The sequence below is a fragment of the Bos indicus x Bos taurus genome, chromosome 11 (genome assembly GCF_003369695.1).
Source record: "Bos indicus x Bos taurus breed Angus x Brahman F1 hybrid chromosome 11, Bos_hybrid_MaternalHap_v2.0, whole genome shotgun sequence".
Taxonomy (NCBI): domain Eukaryota; kingdom Metazoa; phylum Chordata; class Mammalia; order Artiodactyla; family Bovidae; genus Bos; species Bos indicus x Bos taurus.
In genome coordinates, this window is record NC_040086.1 from 71765798 (window position 1) to 71781428 (window position 15631).

At 37.8% G+C, this 15631-nt stretch overlaps 1 protein-coding gene across 3 annotated transcripts in view; it reads right to left on the reverse strand.

Annotated features, from left to right (window-relative positions):
- Nucleotides 1–15582, reverse strand: part of ZNF512 (zinc finger protein 512) — a 31018-nt gene extending 15436 nt beyond the window's left edge. The window contains exons 1-9 of one of the 3 annotated variants that reach the window (XM_027555787.1): nucleotides 15459–15582; nucleotides 14886–14944; nucleotides 5905–6092; nucleotides 4878–4973; nucleotides 4503–4586; nucleotides 3725–3849; nucleotides 3132–3218; nucleotides 2627–2725; nucleotides 1871–2038 (exon numbers count right to left, since the gene is read on the reverse strand). In XM_027555787.1, the coding sequence (XP_027411588.1) occupies nucleotides 1871–2038; nucleotides 2627–2725; nucleotides 3132–3218; nucleotides 3725–3849; nucleotides 4503–4586; nucleotides 4878–4973; nucleotides 5905–6092; nucleotides 14886–14944; nucleotides 15459–15488 (936 nt within the window). In that variant the 5' untranslated portion in view covers nucleotides 15489–15582. The remainder of the gene's footprint in view (nucleotides 1–1870; nucleotides 2039–2626; nucleotides 2726–3131; nucleotides 3219–3724; nucleotides 3850–4502; nucleotides 4587–4877; nucleotides 4974–5904; nucleotides 6093–14885; nucleotides 14945–15458) is intronic. The other 2 variants (XM_027555789.1, XM_027555788.1) reach the window with 2 other exon arrangements.
- Between the last annotated feature and the right edge of the window lie 49 nt (nucleotides 15583–15631).

Here is a 15631-nt window from a genome sequence, read left to right on the forward strand (position 1 = left end):
ACAAACTGAACTTTATGAAAATTAAGAATTCTGCCCTTTGAAAAACACTATAAAAAATGCAAAGACAAACTAAGCCCAGAAGAAAATATTTGTAAAACATGTATCTGCTTAAAGACTTGTGTCCAGAATCTATTTTTTTTAATTCAAAATATATTTAAAACTTAATGAAAGTGAAAGTTGCTTAACTGTGTCCGACTCTTTGCGACCCCATGGACTATACAGTCCATGGAATTCTCCAGGCCAGAATACTGGAGTGGGTAGCCGTTCCCTTCTCCAAGGGATCTTCCCAACCCAGGGATTGAACCCAGGTCTCACACACTGCAGGCAGATGCTTTACCAGCTGAGCCACAAGGGAAGCCCAAGAATACTGGAGTGGGTAGCCTATCCCTTCTCCAACAGATCTTCCTGACCCAGGAATCAAACTGGGGTCACCTGCATTGCAGGTGGATTCTTTACCAACTGAGCTATCAGGGAAGCCAGGCAAGAATACTGGAGTGGGTTGCCATGCCCTCCTCTAGGGGATCTTCCCGACGCAGGGATCAAACCCAGAACTCCCATATTGCAGGTGGATTCTTTACCTTCTGAGCCACCAGGGAAGCCCTAAAACTTATTAGTAAAACAACAAATACTCCAACAATAAAATGAACAAAGGATTTCAATAGACTCTTCACTAAAGAAGAAATTTCACTAAAGACTGACATTGCCAATAAGCACATGAAAAGACAGTCAACATCACTAGTCATTAGGGAAGTGCAAATTTAAAAACAGCAGTAAAATACCACTATATTCTACTAGAATGGATTTCAAAAATGAACCTGACAATAGCCAAGAGTTGATAAACATGTAAAGCAACTAAAATTCTCATATGCTGCTGGTGAGAAAATGGCTCAGCTGCTTTGGAAAAGTTTGGCCGTTTCTTATAAAGGTAAACATACATTTATCATATGACCTAGCAATCCCATTCCTAAGGTTTTATTTACCCAAGAGAAATTAAAACTTATTTTCATACAAAAACCTTTATGTAAATATTTACAGCAGCTTATTCCTAATTGCCAAAAACTAAAAACAACTAAAATGCTCTTCAACTGGTGAATGGATAAACAACTTGTGAAACATCCTAGACAGAATGGAATCCTAGACAGAAACAAAATAGAAAAAACTAATGATACATGTAAGACATGGACAAGTTTCAAGTGTATTATGCTTAGAGGAAGAAGTCAGACTCAAAAAGGTATATACTGTACAACTTCATCTATATAACATTCCCAAAAAGGCAAAACTATAAGGACATGAAATATATCAGTGGTCAGCCAGCTGGGAGTGGGAAGAACAACTGACTACAAAGGTACACAAAAGAATTTGGGGGGAATGATTAAACTGTTCTATATCTTGATTGTGGTAGTAGTTATATATGTTTTTCTCAGAACTCTTGTACACTAAAAAGGGTGAATATTAATTACCATATCTAAACTATACCTTGAAACTTAGTGCTAAAAAGGAACAAGAGGTGGGGGAGCCTAGAAATGTAATGAGGAAAAGAAAAAGTCAGGATGAGAAAACTGGAATAGAGGGACAGAACCAGCTGGATAGAGTCCCATAAAATTTCTAGCTAAGGGAGAATGCCTTATGCCTTAAAAATATAGTATTGAATTTACTTCAACCCAGACTATACAATAAACTTTGATTTCTCTAACCTAATAGTGATCAAACAGCAGAAAGAAGAGCACAAGAAACAAGGAAAAAGAGAACAAAAACATTCAGAATAAAAGGAACTACAAATGAGGAACCAAGGATATACAAAGATGTAGCAGCAAAGCAGTCACCACAGAATAAACCCCTAAACAGGGTCTGGAAAGTAATCAGTACTCACAGGACCATGCTCTGACCTCAGGTGATACGCAAGTCCAGCCTTCGATCTATACGGTTTTCCACAGTGGTGACATTTCAGGGTCATTTTCTCCAGCTCAGCAGCCCCTTTGCCACATTTTCTCACATGGTACAGATATCCCATGATGCTGGTGAAGCTACTAGAGCAACTCTGAACACAGGAGAAAGGCCTGTATTTTAATCTTACATATTTTGATATGACCTCTAATTTCTAAAGAGCCATATCACACAACTAGACCCTGATATTACTAGACCCTCTCCAACATTCCCCACTGGCACAACCCTTCCTTTTTCCCTGGCCCGACTGCAATCCTTTCTACCACCAAGCATGAAGTTCAACCAATTTAGTAAGCATTCAACAAACTAGAACTGTATACCTCCTCTGTGTCAGAGCTTCCTCCTTGATCTATTATCGAACTCCATCCCAATACCAAATACCCAGCAATATCAAAGTTTCTCACATGAAGTTACTACGATCCTCTTTATCACACAAAAGAAAGGATGACAAAGAAACTCCTTCAAACAAAAGGAAAAGGGAGACACACACATTTCTGGAGATGAGAAAGAAAATAAAGAACTGTTAATGAGTTCAGGAGACCTTGAAAATCAGAAGTCAGTCTGATGCTGGAAGATGACACAAAACTAGGTCTGTAAGGGAGGAGGAGACATGGGAGCAAGTAACAGAAAGACACTGACCTGAGGCTCCAGGCAGAAGGAGTTGCTGTCTTTGGGCTCTTACCTCACGCATGCATCTCAGCTTTCCCAGTCTCTTGAGAACTGTTCGGAGACGTTCCCTCTCACTTGGCTCATCTATTTCATCTCCAGCCTTTAAAATGGGCTAGAAAACCAGAGAAACAAACAGGCAGATGTTTCACAGAAAAAAATTCCATGAGGAGAATCAAGGACTGGACTAGAACCTAAGCTGATGATCACGAAATCTAAGTTATCTGACTCCTGGCTTTCTTCATCTTCTCCTTAACAGTAAAGTGAATGTAAAGGAACTAAGAGTTAAAAGCCTCTATCTCCCAGGATATGAACCTTTGGGCTACCCTAAACACACAAATACCTCAAATACTTCCATATCCACATTTCATTGTGTGTAACTCTTCTATCAAAAGGATCTCTTCTTCCTTACAACCCTATAAAGTCCCAGAGCTTCAGCCATCTCCACTGAGGTATCTACACTCATCCAAGTAAAGACATCCAAATATCACATGTTCATGAAGGACAGAAGACACTCTTACCAAGCTATTATGATTTGCCATGACGTGATACTTCATCCCTGCTAGTGAACGAAGCTGTTTCCCACAATGATGACAAGTAAACATTTCCTACAAGGGAAAAATGCTGCTCAGTGCCAAACTGTTCAACAAAGAAACAGAATGTCACAAAGTCTTATGCAAATGGTCTCATCTATATCTTCATTTCCCAAATTATATAATAATAATGAATCTCAAAATGCCCCAAATTCACTGTCATGTCCTCAAGGGCAAAAAGGTAACAGCTATGCATTTTTAAAATAATAAGAACTACCATTTACTGAATGCCAGTATTTGTCCAGAAATGGGACAGGCACTTAGCATCAAGTACTTCTTTTTTATCCTCACGACTTACACAGGTAGCTACTTTATAAATGTGAAAATTGAGGTCCACAAATGAAAAGCTAAATGACCCAACAAGTAAGTGGCTGAATGACGATTCAAACCAAAGTCTGTCAGACTCTTTATGACACAATGCTGCCTCTTCTCCACAATAATCAGCATATCCAACACAGTGTCGGAGGTTTCAGTTTGGGTAAAAATTCCTAAGAGTTATGAAATGCCACAAATTATCTAACCTGTTTGCAGTTTTCCATGTGTTTCTTTAAGCCCTCTATGGTCTTTCTCCCCACTGCCTGGCAGGTAGGACAGGAGACACTGCCTTTATCCACAATTTCTAAGTACCACTGCTCCTCTAAGCTGCCTACAAAGGAGAGAAAGGAACACTTAAAATTTGCAGTATTCTCCAGAAACAAAAAGCACAATCTCAGACTCGAGGAAAAGTATCATAAAGTGGCTTTTTCTCTTCTTGGGGGAAAGACTCTTGCTGTATATAACTTCTAGAAATAATTTTTTTCAGACAGTGAAGAGTTTCCGAAACTCCTACTCAATTCCCATGACACAAACCATCCAAGAAGCACTCCCAAGCCCAGTGGCTTATAGAAATGGACAATAATTTTTTCCCCAGTTTTACTGACCTATAAGTGACAATGAGTAACATTTTTCATAGCAGCATGTAAAAGTGCGATATGTAACTGAGATATGTAACAATCAGTGTGCTAAGTGTTTGTATGTGCCAGAGATTGGTGAATGTTTTTATCCCATTTAATTTTCACAATTCTGACTGCTTTATTATTCCTATTTAGAGACAAGGAAACTGAAGTTTGCAGAAATTAAGACACAGGTCAAAGAATTAACAAAGAGCCAAAATTTGAACGAACATGACTTATCTTCTAATCTATGTCCTTAGTAAGTGCCTCCTAAAGAAATGCTTTGGTACATCATTCCTTTACCAACAGCAACAACAAAAAAGACAGAATGAGAGAACTAGATCTCACAAAGCTTCCGAAAGCATACCTGCTGCATAAGCTGGTGGTTCCTTCCGAATACGGCGAGTCTGGGCTTTGGGATTAGGCTGAGCTTTAGGCCGCTGCTTCCTCCCTGATGCAAAACAGAAACTTGAAGCCTGACACATCACCTCTGCTGATCCTGCGCTACCACCAAAATCTCTTCCCTCCTCAACATGCTCTGCCCCACTCCCTCAATCAACTGACTCCCTTAAGTCAAGAGAGAAGAAAAGGGTAAAAAATAAGGCAAGTTGGAGGCCATTCCTTGCCAAAAAATTCAAAGGGCTCAGAAGTGCTTAAGGGCCAAAACCTAAGGTTCCTTTCACCTTCAAAGAACAAAACCTAGGCACCCAGGGAAGAAGAATTAGCAAAGTTACTCCCTTACCATAAAGCTTATGCTTCTTCTGAGGAAATTCTCGATAGTCTTCATCTTCTTCCTGCCTGGGTTTCCTTTTTCCTTTGGTTGACACTCCACCTGGCCCTGAAATAACACAAGAAAACAAAACAAAATCTTAGTATGGTTTATATGTGAACATCTGGGCCTGCCGCTAAATCATCTATCACAAGATCATGAAAGGAAAAAGATCATCAGCGAGCGAGGCCTCAAGAAGTTTTTTAGGGAAGTTGATATAACTTTCCATTAATTGACTCAACCTCCCCTTTTCCTTCTGTACTGTTCTCCATTTCAAGTAATTCATTGTTCCCTGTGAATAATAAGGTCCTTTAGGCAGTGTGATTTGTTTGATCCTGATTTGAGGCTAACTGTCCAAGATAAAGGGCTCCTAAGAACCCTTCAGACTATAACCACTAAGAAAATTCTACTTAGAATAGCCCTTTTACCACCTGCCCCTAAACCTTCAACAGAGGATCACTCTAGAACAATGGAAAAAAAAGTTCAATTCATATGAAAAGGAAAGGTGATACCAGTATAGCCTAGAGAAATAAGATCTGCAGACTTTCACTTAGTAAAATAGAGGAACAGTTCATGAAACTAATAATATGTGACAGCCTGACACCTTAAAAAATTTCAAGGGAGTTCCCTGGCTGTCCAGTGGTTAGGACTCAGTGCTTTCACTGCTGGGTCCCGGGTTTAATCCTGTGTTGGGGAACTAAGATCCCACAAGCTGCATAGCACAGCCAAAAGAAAATTCAATCACTAATAAGAAACACATATGTGGTACTTAATACTTTAAAAGTCATTTACAATAGCTACCTCAAAATACTGGAGAAAGAAACGGCAACCCACTCCAGTATTCTTGCCTGGGAAATCCCATGGACAGAGGAGCCTGGTCTACAATCCATAGGGTCACAAAGAGTCAGATACAACTTAGCGACTAAACCACGACCTCAAAATGTAAGTAGAGAGTTCTCTGTCTTTGGAATAAGATAGAATAAGATAACAATACTGATACCTTCTACATGGGAAGCAGCAGCTGACTTGATCCTTCTCATCTTCATCCAGTAGGTAGATTTTCGGAAAGATGCTGGAAAATCACTCACTGGTTCACATGAAGAAGCAGATGATGAGCCGCTTAAGGAGTCATCGTGAGGGATAGTGTACTGGAAACTATTATCCTTTATGGAGCATTGGGTCCTGCTACTAACATGACACAAAGAGAAATACCACAAAGGGTGGTCTGGGATAAAGTTCCTATTAATTGTATTATATCCTAAGAAGATAATCAAGTTGGTTACCTGTGCAAAAAAACTAAGAAGCCTGATAACAAAAACAATTTAGATTGTAATTTTTTAACAAAACAGCTGGCCTGATACAATACATAAAATTGTTATTATACTTTACTGTAATCAGAAAGAATAAACACTCTCCATAATGATCACTTTATAGCCAAAATAGGTATTCTTTCCTAAATTCATCAAATAAAAGAAAGTAGTAAAAGTAACAGGGTGTTTGATGACCCTTCAGAAGATCCCCTGGTCTATTGGAAGGTATATCCAGGCTTCTCTATTTCTCTGGCAGAGGGACAGTAACCAAATAGTACCCCTGAGAATAAAGAAGGAAAAGAACAGTTTGTAGGCTCTAGTCTGATCCATCTTCCTTTTCCCTTAGCCTCAGCCCTAAACCTTGATGTCAGAGCACCCTGTCTTACTTAAGCAACATGATACTTAGATTTCATAGCTAAAGGAAGGGAACTATCTTATCTGAGTTACACCGGCCAGAAATCTGGTATACAGCTAGATCCAAATTTCCAAATCTAAGACCAGTCACTTATATAGTTAACAAACTTTACTTAGTAGCAACACAGTATCTTCTAGGTGGCTCAAAGTGTGGTAGAGTAGCAGTTCTCAAGCTGTCGTCCAGGATCTCTGAGACACCCCTTTTCCAACCAACTGTGTGAGACCTGCCTTAGATTTATGGCAGATAGATTTAGAAAGGCCACACTGGATGCTGTATGAAAAAAATGACCCACAGAGGATGAGTGAATGAAAAGAGAAGAGTTGGCAGTTTGTTGCAACAGTATGGGTAAGAGATGACGAAAGCTTAAGCTTGAACTTGAACTAAAGTTTTGCAGTAGAGATGGCAAACCAACAAACTCAAGACAATACTTTAGAGGTAGAGTTGGTAAGAATTACACACAGAGGTCTGTGGTAGCAGGGAGTTAGAAGTAACACCGGTGACCATTCTTAGGGGGAAAAAAAGTAAAATGTGATACATGCTTACTACAGAATACTATGTAGTTGTTAGAAGCAAGAAACCATCTCTACACATCTACAAACATAACTAAAAAGCATATTGTGGAATAATAGCCAGGACATGGAAGCAACCTAGATGCCCATCAGCAGATGAATGGATAAGAAAGCTGTGGTACATATACACAATGGAGTATTACTCAGCCATTAAAAAGAATACATTTGAATCAGTTCTAATGAGATGGATGAAACTGGAACCTATTACACAGAGTGAAGTAAGCCAGAAAGAAAAACACCAATACAGTATACTAACGCATATGTATGGAATTTAGAAAGATGGTAACAATAACCCTGTGTACGAGACAGCAAAAGAGACACTGATGTATAGATCAGTCTTATGGACTCTGTGGGAGAGGGAGAGGGTGGGGAGATTTGGGAGAATGGCATTGAAACATGTATAATATCGTGTATGAAATGAGCCGCCAGTCCAGGTTCGATGCACGATACTGGATGCTTGGGGCTGGTGCACTGGGACAACCCAGAGGGAAGGTATGGGGATGGAGGAGGGAGGAGAGTTCAGGATGGGGAACACAGGTATACCTGTGGCAGATTCATTTCGATATTTGGCAAAACTAATACAATATTGTAAAGTTTAAAAATAAAATAAAATTTAAAAAAAGAAACAGAACAAGATCTATAGTACAATGTCAATTCAGTAAATTATCAAATACACAAACAGCACTAGCTATTTTACAAGGACTCAACTATTTAAGGACAAATATCAAACTTGTTAGTACGGCTGTCTCTGGGAGGATGGGGACTGACATGGGGATTGGAAAAACAGAAAAATAACAGGGACTTACAATGTCAGTATGCCACAAAAAGGGAAAAATGATTCTCAGCTCTCTGTACATGAGGTCCAATATTACAGCTTTAATATAGAAATGTCCCACTTTTGCATGGTGGCATACGCCCACTATAGCCCATTCCTCCTGCTGATTACAACTAAAAACTCTGGACCTCAAAAAGTAAACAAAAGCAGGTGGATTGTGCAGAAGAGTTAAAACTGGTAGAAGTGAGTTACACAGGTATGCTTTCTAGTTTTTTCCCTCTCACAAGTGGCTTTGCAATATGATGGGCTCCACCTGCAGACTGGCATGGACAGCTTAAATTCCAGTAGAAACTTTTTGGCCTTAGAATCCATGAAAAGGGGTCTCTACATACCAGAGAATGTGAGTGAATCACGGAGTAAAGGCAGGCAAAGAAGGTAATCTCATAATTCTGTGTACAAATCCACACAAATCACTGCTTAACCTGAGCTATGTATGTACGGAACATAGTCAAACCAGCTTAGCAAAGGGTTTGAAAAGTGTAATAAGATTTGAACAAAGCACACAAGTCTCAGACTAACCCCTGTGTTATCAGTGTGAAACAGATCCAAACCAATGTATTAAAAGACTGGAAAACTGAAAACAAGATTTGAAAAACCTGAAAAAGTCTAAAACTAACCCCTTAGCTCTAAACCATCATAAAAAAGACTCAAAGGAACTAAGATTGAACCAATGCCTTCGGAAGCAAGACAGAATTTATGGTCTAAACCTAAACAGAAATAAAAACAGCAACAATCCCCAGAGGATTCTAAAAAGACCCAGTCTACACAAATAACATTCACAATCTTGAGAATAAAAATCCAAAATTATGCAGCATACAAAGAACCCGTAAAATGCAAGCAATTCTTAAAGGACAGATGATAAACAGATGTTAGTGATGCAGATGATGGAACTATCCAAGTCTTTAAAGCAGCTATTACAACTACACTTCATGAAAGGAAAACACACTTGAAATAAAGGAAAATGCAGGAATTATCAGCAGAAAAATAAAAATCATAAAAAAGAACCAAATGAAATTTAAGAACTGAAAAATAACAAAAAAAAAAAAAATTAAAAACTCACTGGATGGACTAGTAACAAAAGGGAGATGACAGTGGAAAGAATCTATGAACTTAAGACAGATCAGGAGAAATTATCCAATCTGAAGAACAAAGAGGGAAAAAGACTGAAGAACAGTCCACAGAGCCTCAACAGCCTGTGGATCAATATCAAAAGATCTAACCTAGATATAGTTGGAATCACAGAAGAAGAAAGAGAGAGACTAAGAAAAAATATTTTTTAAAAGGTTATGGTGGAAAAATTCCCCAAGTTTAATGAAAGACTTAAAATTTACAGATTCAAGGAGCTGTAAATCAAACACTTAATAGGATAAATTCAAAGAAAAACACACCTAGATGTATCTTAATGAAACTGTTTAAAACTGAAGATTAAAATAATCCAGAAAGCAGCTAGGAAAAAAATGACATTACAGAGAACAATGATTCAAATGATGATTTTCTCAACAGAAACCAAGGACAGAAGACAGCACAACATCATCTTTAAGATCCTGAGAGAAAAGATTCATCAACCTGAAATTCCATATTCAGTGAAAAATACCCTTAAGATGAAGAAAAACCAAGAAAATTTGTCACCAGCAGACCTGCTCTGCGAAAAATGCAAAGGGAAATAATTTCAACTGAAGGAAAAAATGACACTAGAGGGAAATTTGGATTTTTAATACTGAAGAAAGAGTAAGAGAAATGGTAAATAGGTGGATAGATATTAAAAACTGTTTAAAGCAAAATTTTAACATTATCTAGTAAGGTAAATGTAGATGTAACATATACAACAGCTATAATTTAATAGTCAGCAATAGGCAGTTAAAGCAACCTATATAGTTGTTAAGGCTTCTACATTTAAGCAAAATGGTTGGATATTAACTTTAAGTAGATGATGAAATGACAGGTATGTATATTGTAATTCTGAAAGCAACCATTACCAAATCTCTCCCCCACCAAAAATAAGGGGGGGGGGAGTAAAAATTAAATAAAATAAAATGGAAGACTAAACATTTAAATAGTCCAAAAGAAGGTATACAGGAATAAAAAAACAAGGTAGAGAGAATAATTAAATGGCAAACTTAAATCCAATCATGTCAATAATTAATTTAAATGTTTACGGCCTAATTTCTCCAGGTGAAAGTCAGACATTGAGAGAGTAAATAAAAAAGTATTTTAATATAGGCTATCCACAAGAGGCACACTTTAAATATAAACGACATATGTGGATTGGAAGTAAAGGTATAAAACAATTATACTATGCCATCAGCAAACATATTAAGGCTGGAGTAGCTATTTTACTATCAGATAAAATAGACTCAAGACAAACAGTATTACCAGAGATAAAAAGAAACACTTCATAATAAAAATAACATCAGGAAGACATAATTACTCATTGTACATGTCTAACAACAGAGGCTCAAAGTATACAAAATCAAACTGACAGAAAAAGAAAAGCAGAGAATTCTACAAATCTTAGTCACCTGATGAGAAGAAATGACTCATTTGAAAAGACCCTGATGCTGGGAAAGATTGAAGGCAGGAGGAGAAGGGGACACAGAGGATGAGATGATTGGATGGCATCACCGACTCAATGGACATGAGTTTGAGTAAACTCCAGGAGTTGGTGATGGAAAGGGAGGCCTGGTGTGCTGCATTCCATGGGGTCACAAAGAGTCTGACACGACTGAGCAACTGAACTGATATGCAGATTTTTTTTAACAGATTTTTCACAGTTTGTTTACAAAGACGATCTAAGGAAATATATGAAACAATTACTAGAATTAAAAACGAATTTAGCAAGTGGCAGGATACAAGGTTAAAGTACAAAAGTTCAACTGTATTCGTAGCTGCTAGCAACAAGCAACTAGAAAATAGACTTATAAAAATAATAGCATCGACAATAACAAAAAACACAGGCATCTAGGAACAAATCTAGGAACCTAAAAACAAATCTAACAAAAGCCATCCAAGACCACCAGAATATTGTAAAGTAATTAGCCTCCAATTAAAATTTTTAAAAAAGCTATCCAAGACTTTTACAATGAACACTACAACACAATGGTAAGAAAAAATGAAGACCGAAACAAATGGAAAATATGCTCATAAATCAGAAAATACATTGTTAAAAACGGCAATTCTCCCTAAATCTACCTACAGATTCAATATATATACCAATCAATACTCCAGCATGCTTCCTTTTTTATTTTTATTTTAGCTTCTTTTTATAGATATGACAAACTGTAGAATTTATATTAAAAAGCAAAGAAAATATAACAGCTGAAACAATCTTGAAAAAACAAGAAAGTACATGACAACTGATTTCAAGATTTACTCTAATGCTACAGTATCAAGACAGTTCAGCATTAGCAAAAAAACAAACATATATATACATCAGTGGAATAGGATAACAGGAGTTCAGAAACAGACCCACACCTATATATGTTGTTGTTTAGTCACTAAGTTGTGTCTGGCTCTTTTTGTGACCCCATGGACTGTAGCCCACGAGGCTTCTCTGTCCATGGTGTTTTACAGGCAAGAATACTGTAATGGGTTGCCATGTCCTTCTCCAGGGGGATCTTCCTGACTTAGGGATCAAATTCATGTCTCCTGCATTGGCAGGTGGATTCTTTACCAGTGAGCCACCAAGGAAACCCACACCTATGTACATTTAACTGATTTTGGACAAAGGTGCAAAGGCAATTGAATAGGGAAAGGAAAATCTTTTCAACAACTAGATATATAAGAAATTAATACTGATCTTTATAGCACACCATGCATAAAAATTAACTGTAAATGAGCCATAGATCTGAATGCAAAACCTATAAAACACCTGGAAGAAAACACAGGAAAAAAATCTTTGCAATTAGAGATGGCAAAGTTTCCTTAAATAAAACAAAAAGCACAAAACATAAAAGGAAAGAATGATAAAATTCTTTTTATTTTTAATGATAAATTTAAAACTTTTGCTCTTCAAAAGATATCATTAGGAAAATGAAATGCAAACCACTGACTTGAAGAAATAGTCAAGATATATGTAACAAATGAACTGTATTAAAAAAAAATTTTTTTAATTAAATAGTACAATTTAATAGCGAGATGGAACTTTTCTTTTTTGGTGGCAAAAGACATGAACACACATCTGACAAAAGAAGATATATGAATGACCAATAAAATACATAAACAGATGTTTTACATCATTATTCATCAGGAAAATGCTAATTAAAACCAAAATGAAACACCACTATACACCATTAAAGTTGCTAAAATTAGAGACTTACTTTCATACACTGCTGGTAGGAATGTAAAATCTACCACCAACTTGCAAAATAACTTCTTAAAAAGTTAAACATACTCCTGACATATGAGCTAATCAACCTAAGATGGTAAATACCATCTTAATAAATATATATTAACTATTTCTCAAGAAAACAAAAATATTTTTCCACACAGAGACTTGCACATAATGTTCATGGCAGTCTTATTCTAACACCCCCACATTGAAAATAATGCAAACATCTCTCAGGTAGATGGCTAAACAAATTATGGTATATCCATAATGGAATTCTTTTTAGCAACAGAAACTATTTTTCACTTAAAATCATTATTCTGAGTGAAAAAAATCATGCAAAAAGAGGACATAGTGTCTGATTTCATTTATGTAAAATCCTAGAACATGCACACCACTGTACAGTGACAGCAAACAGGTCAGTGGGTGTCTGGCAACAGGAGTAGAGGGAGGAATGAATTGCAAAGAGACATGAGAAAACTTATGGGAGACAGGGAAACTTATCTTGATTGTGGTGACAGTTTCGTGGGTACTTACATTATGTCAAAGCTGAAGGTACTGTATACTTTCAATATATGCAGCCACTGCACTTCAATTATACCTCAGTGAAGGTATAAAAAAAAAATTTAATGGGAATAGCCAGTCCTCTAGGGCCAAAACCCACCATACCAAACAACGGGAATAATCTCTACCAGAAAGACTTGATAGTATCAACAGGCTATAAAGAGTCAAGTCCCATATGACTCCTCTTAGAAACATCCTCATAGGAATTTCTATACTATCAAGGTTGGACTCAGACATACCCAGCTCCCTGCTCATGAATAAGCATGAGTATAGTGAAATATCAATAGTTTATATGTCAGTGTGATTAACACCTTGAGGATTAAGTCAATGTGGATAGGGAATTCTCTCTCCAGGTCTCTTATTTTTAAAGCACTCAATAAAAACAATTCTCAAGTATTTTACAGTACTCATCAACTCAGGGTTTATTTATTTTTTATTATTTATTAAAAACCAGATTAATATCAAACTTCTTTTTCCTGGGGCTTCTGTGGTGGCTCAGTCAGTAAACAATCTGTCTACAATGCAGGAGACCCGGGTTTGATCCCTGGGTCGGAAAGATCCCCTGGAGAAGGAAATGGCAACCCAGCCCAGTCCAGTGTTCTTGCATGAAGAATTCCATGGACAGAAGAGTCTGGTGGGCTACTGTCCGTGGGGTCTCAAAGAGTCGAACATAACTGAGTGACTTTCACTCACTCACTCACTTTCCATAAATATGACAAGAAAAAGCTTTTGGCTCCAACAATGGCTATCATAATGGTAGGGACTTTAAAATAATTTGTTGTTTAGTCTTGGCTTCTTATCACGAAGATGAAAAGTTTAACCTATTTCCAACTCCTTTCTGATCTACCAAGAGTTTTTAAGAGCCCCTAGTTCATTCTCTAGGTGAAAAGTTATATTTTATTAGAAAAATATTTTAAGTTCATCTCAGTATCATCTACAGCCTTTTTTTATTCTACCCAAACCTTAAACACTGATTTTTTCCACGTTTTCATCCTTTACTTTTCTAATCTCAATTCTCACCAGTGATTCTCAAACTTCACAATATCCTAGACCAGTTAAAAATAGGGATTCTGATGCCGGATGATTCTGATTATCAATGGATGAGAGGCCATTATTAACCTTTACATTTCCTAACAATTACCCATTTGCTATTCCATTAAAACCTTTTACAAATTCACATTGTTATTTCTTCTGAAAAGCCAACAAAAAAATCCTTTTCCTTATGGTTAAATCCATTATTCCTTGACTTGAAAGTCTGTTTAGGAGTGATTTGCTCCGGTAACCCTTCCCTTCCAAACATCACTCCCCTTCCCAAAAGGCTATATACAATTCTTGAAATAAAAATATTTCATTACACATTATTGTGTTGATCTCCTTGTGTTTTTCATGTCTGTGTATCTAACCTATCAGACAACTGGCACAAAGCAGATATTTAGTAAACGTTACATGAAGGAACTAATCCTTTCTGAGTATCTCCTGAACAAGATTTTTTTTTGTATTAACAAATATGGAAAAGCTTAGAGCATTCAGTATACAATATAATAAACTAGTCTTGAAGCCAAGTAGTTTGAAAATATAAGTACTTATTCATTTTCATCAGTCCTTCCCAAGTTCATCAATGTATTCATGAGTACATATATGACGTCTAAAGAAATGCAGGGCTACAGAGTCACATTCCATTTTTATTATAATCCGTACTTTTTTTTTTGCAAGGGACCTTTTCCTCCCCCACACCAAGATTAGACCTGCACTGTCTTATCAGATGGCCACTAGCCACAGGTGGCTATTTAAATTTAAGTTAATCAACATACAATTTAAAATTCAGTTCCTCACTGTTACTAGCCACATTTCCAGTGCTATCATACTTGACAGTGTAAATACAGAATATTTTTATCATCACAGGAAGTTCTATTGGACAACGCTGGTGATACAATTATAAATGGACTGCAGAAAACCTCACTTACTTCTTAGCTCCCACGATCCTCGTGCTCCTCTGCTGCTTAAAGGGTGTGGGTCCCGGGGTCTAGCAAATGGTAAGCACATGAGTGAGTGTATGCTAGGGACCTCTGAAACTTGACCACAAAAAGATGAATCCCCCTTCGCCAAGAACTGAAGCTCTCCTGGGGCTACTACTGCAAAACGAACAAGGCAAGACTTTTTAGGAAAAGTGCGCCGCCCTACCTACGGGGTCAAGGCAGGTGACAACACCAGAGCCTTCATCTCTTCCATTCTCAAAGCCCTGGTCCAAGAATACGCGGGAGGCGGAAAGACAGGACAAAGGATATGGGAGACATTGAGGATGTAAAAGGAATAGAGACTAACGGTAATCTGACGAGGAACTTAGTCCAAGGGGGGTAGGGAACGGGCAGCAGAAGTGGGGGGGAAATACGGAGGCTCATAGATCTGACCTAGAAGGGTGGGGCCTACGCTGAGCTCTGAGAAAACCGACTCTGAGCAGGGGACAAAAGCGAGGCACCGCGTGTGGCGCGCTCGACAGCGCTACCCCTAAAGCGTAACGGTCAAACCGAGAAACTCACAGCGGGCACTGCACCGAGTCTGGAAGACATCACTCCCTCTCCACGCCTAACAAATTCACCCAAGGGCTCCGGCCAGACCAACGCCACTTCCGCTCTCCTCTCCGCTCCCGGATGTGGAGTCGGGTCCGCGAGCCCGGTGGCGAACGTCTACTTCCGCCTAGCAGCTTCCGAGG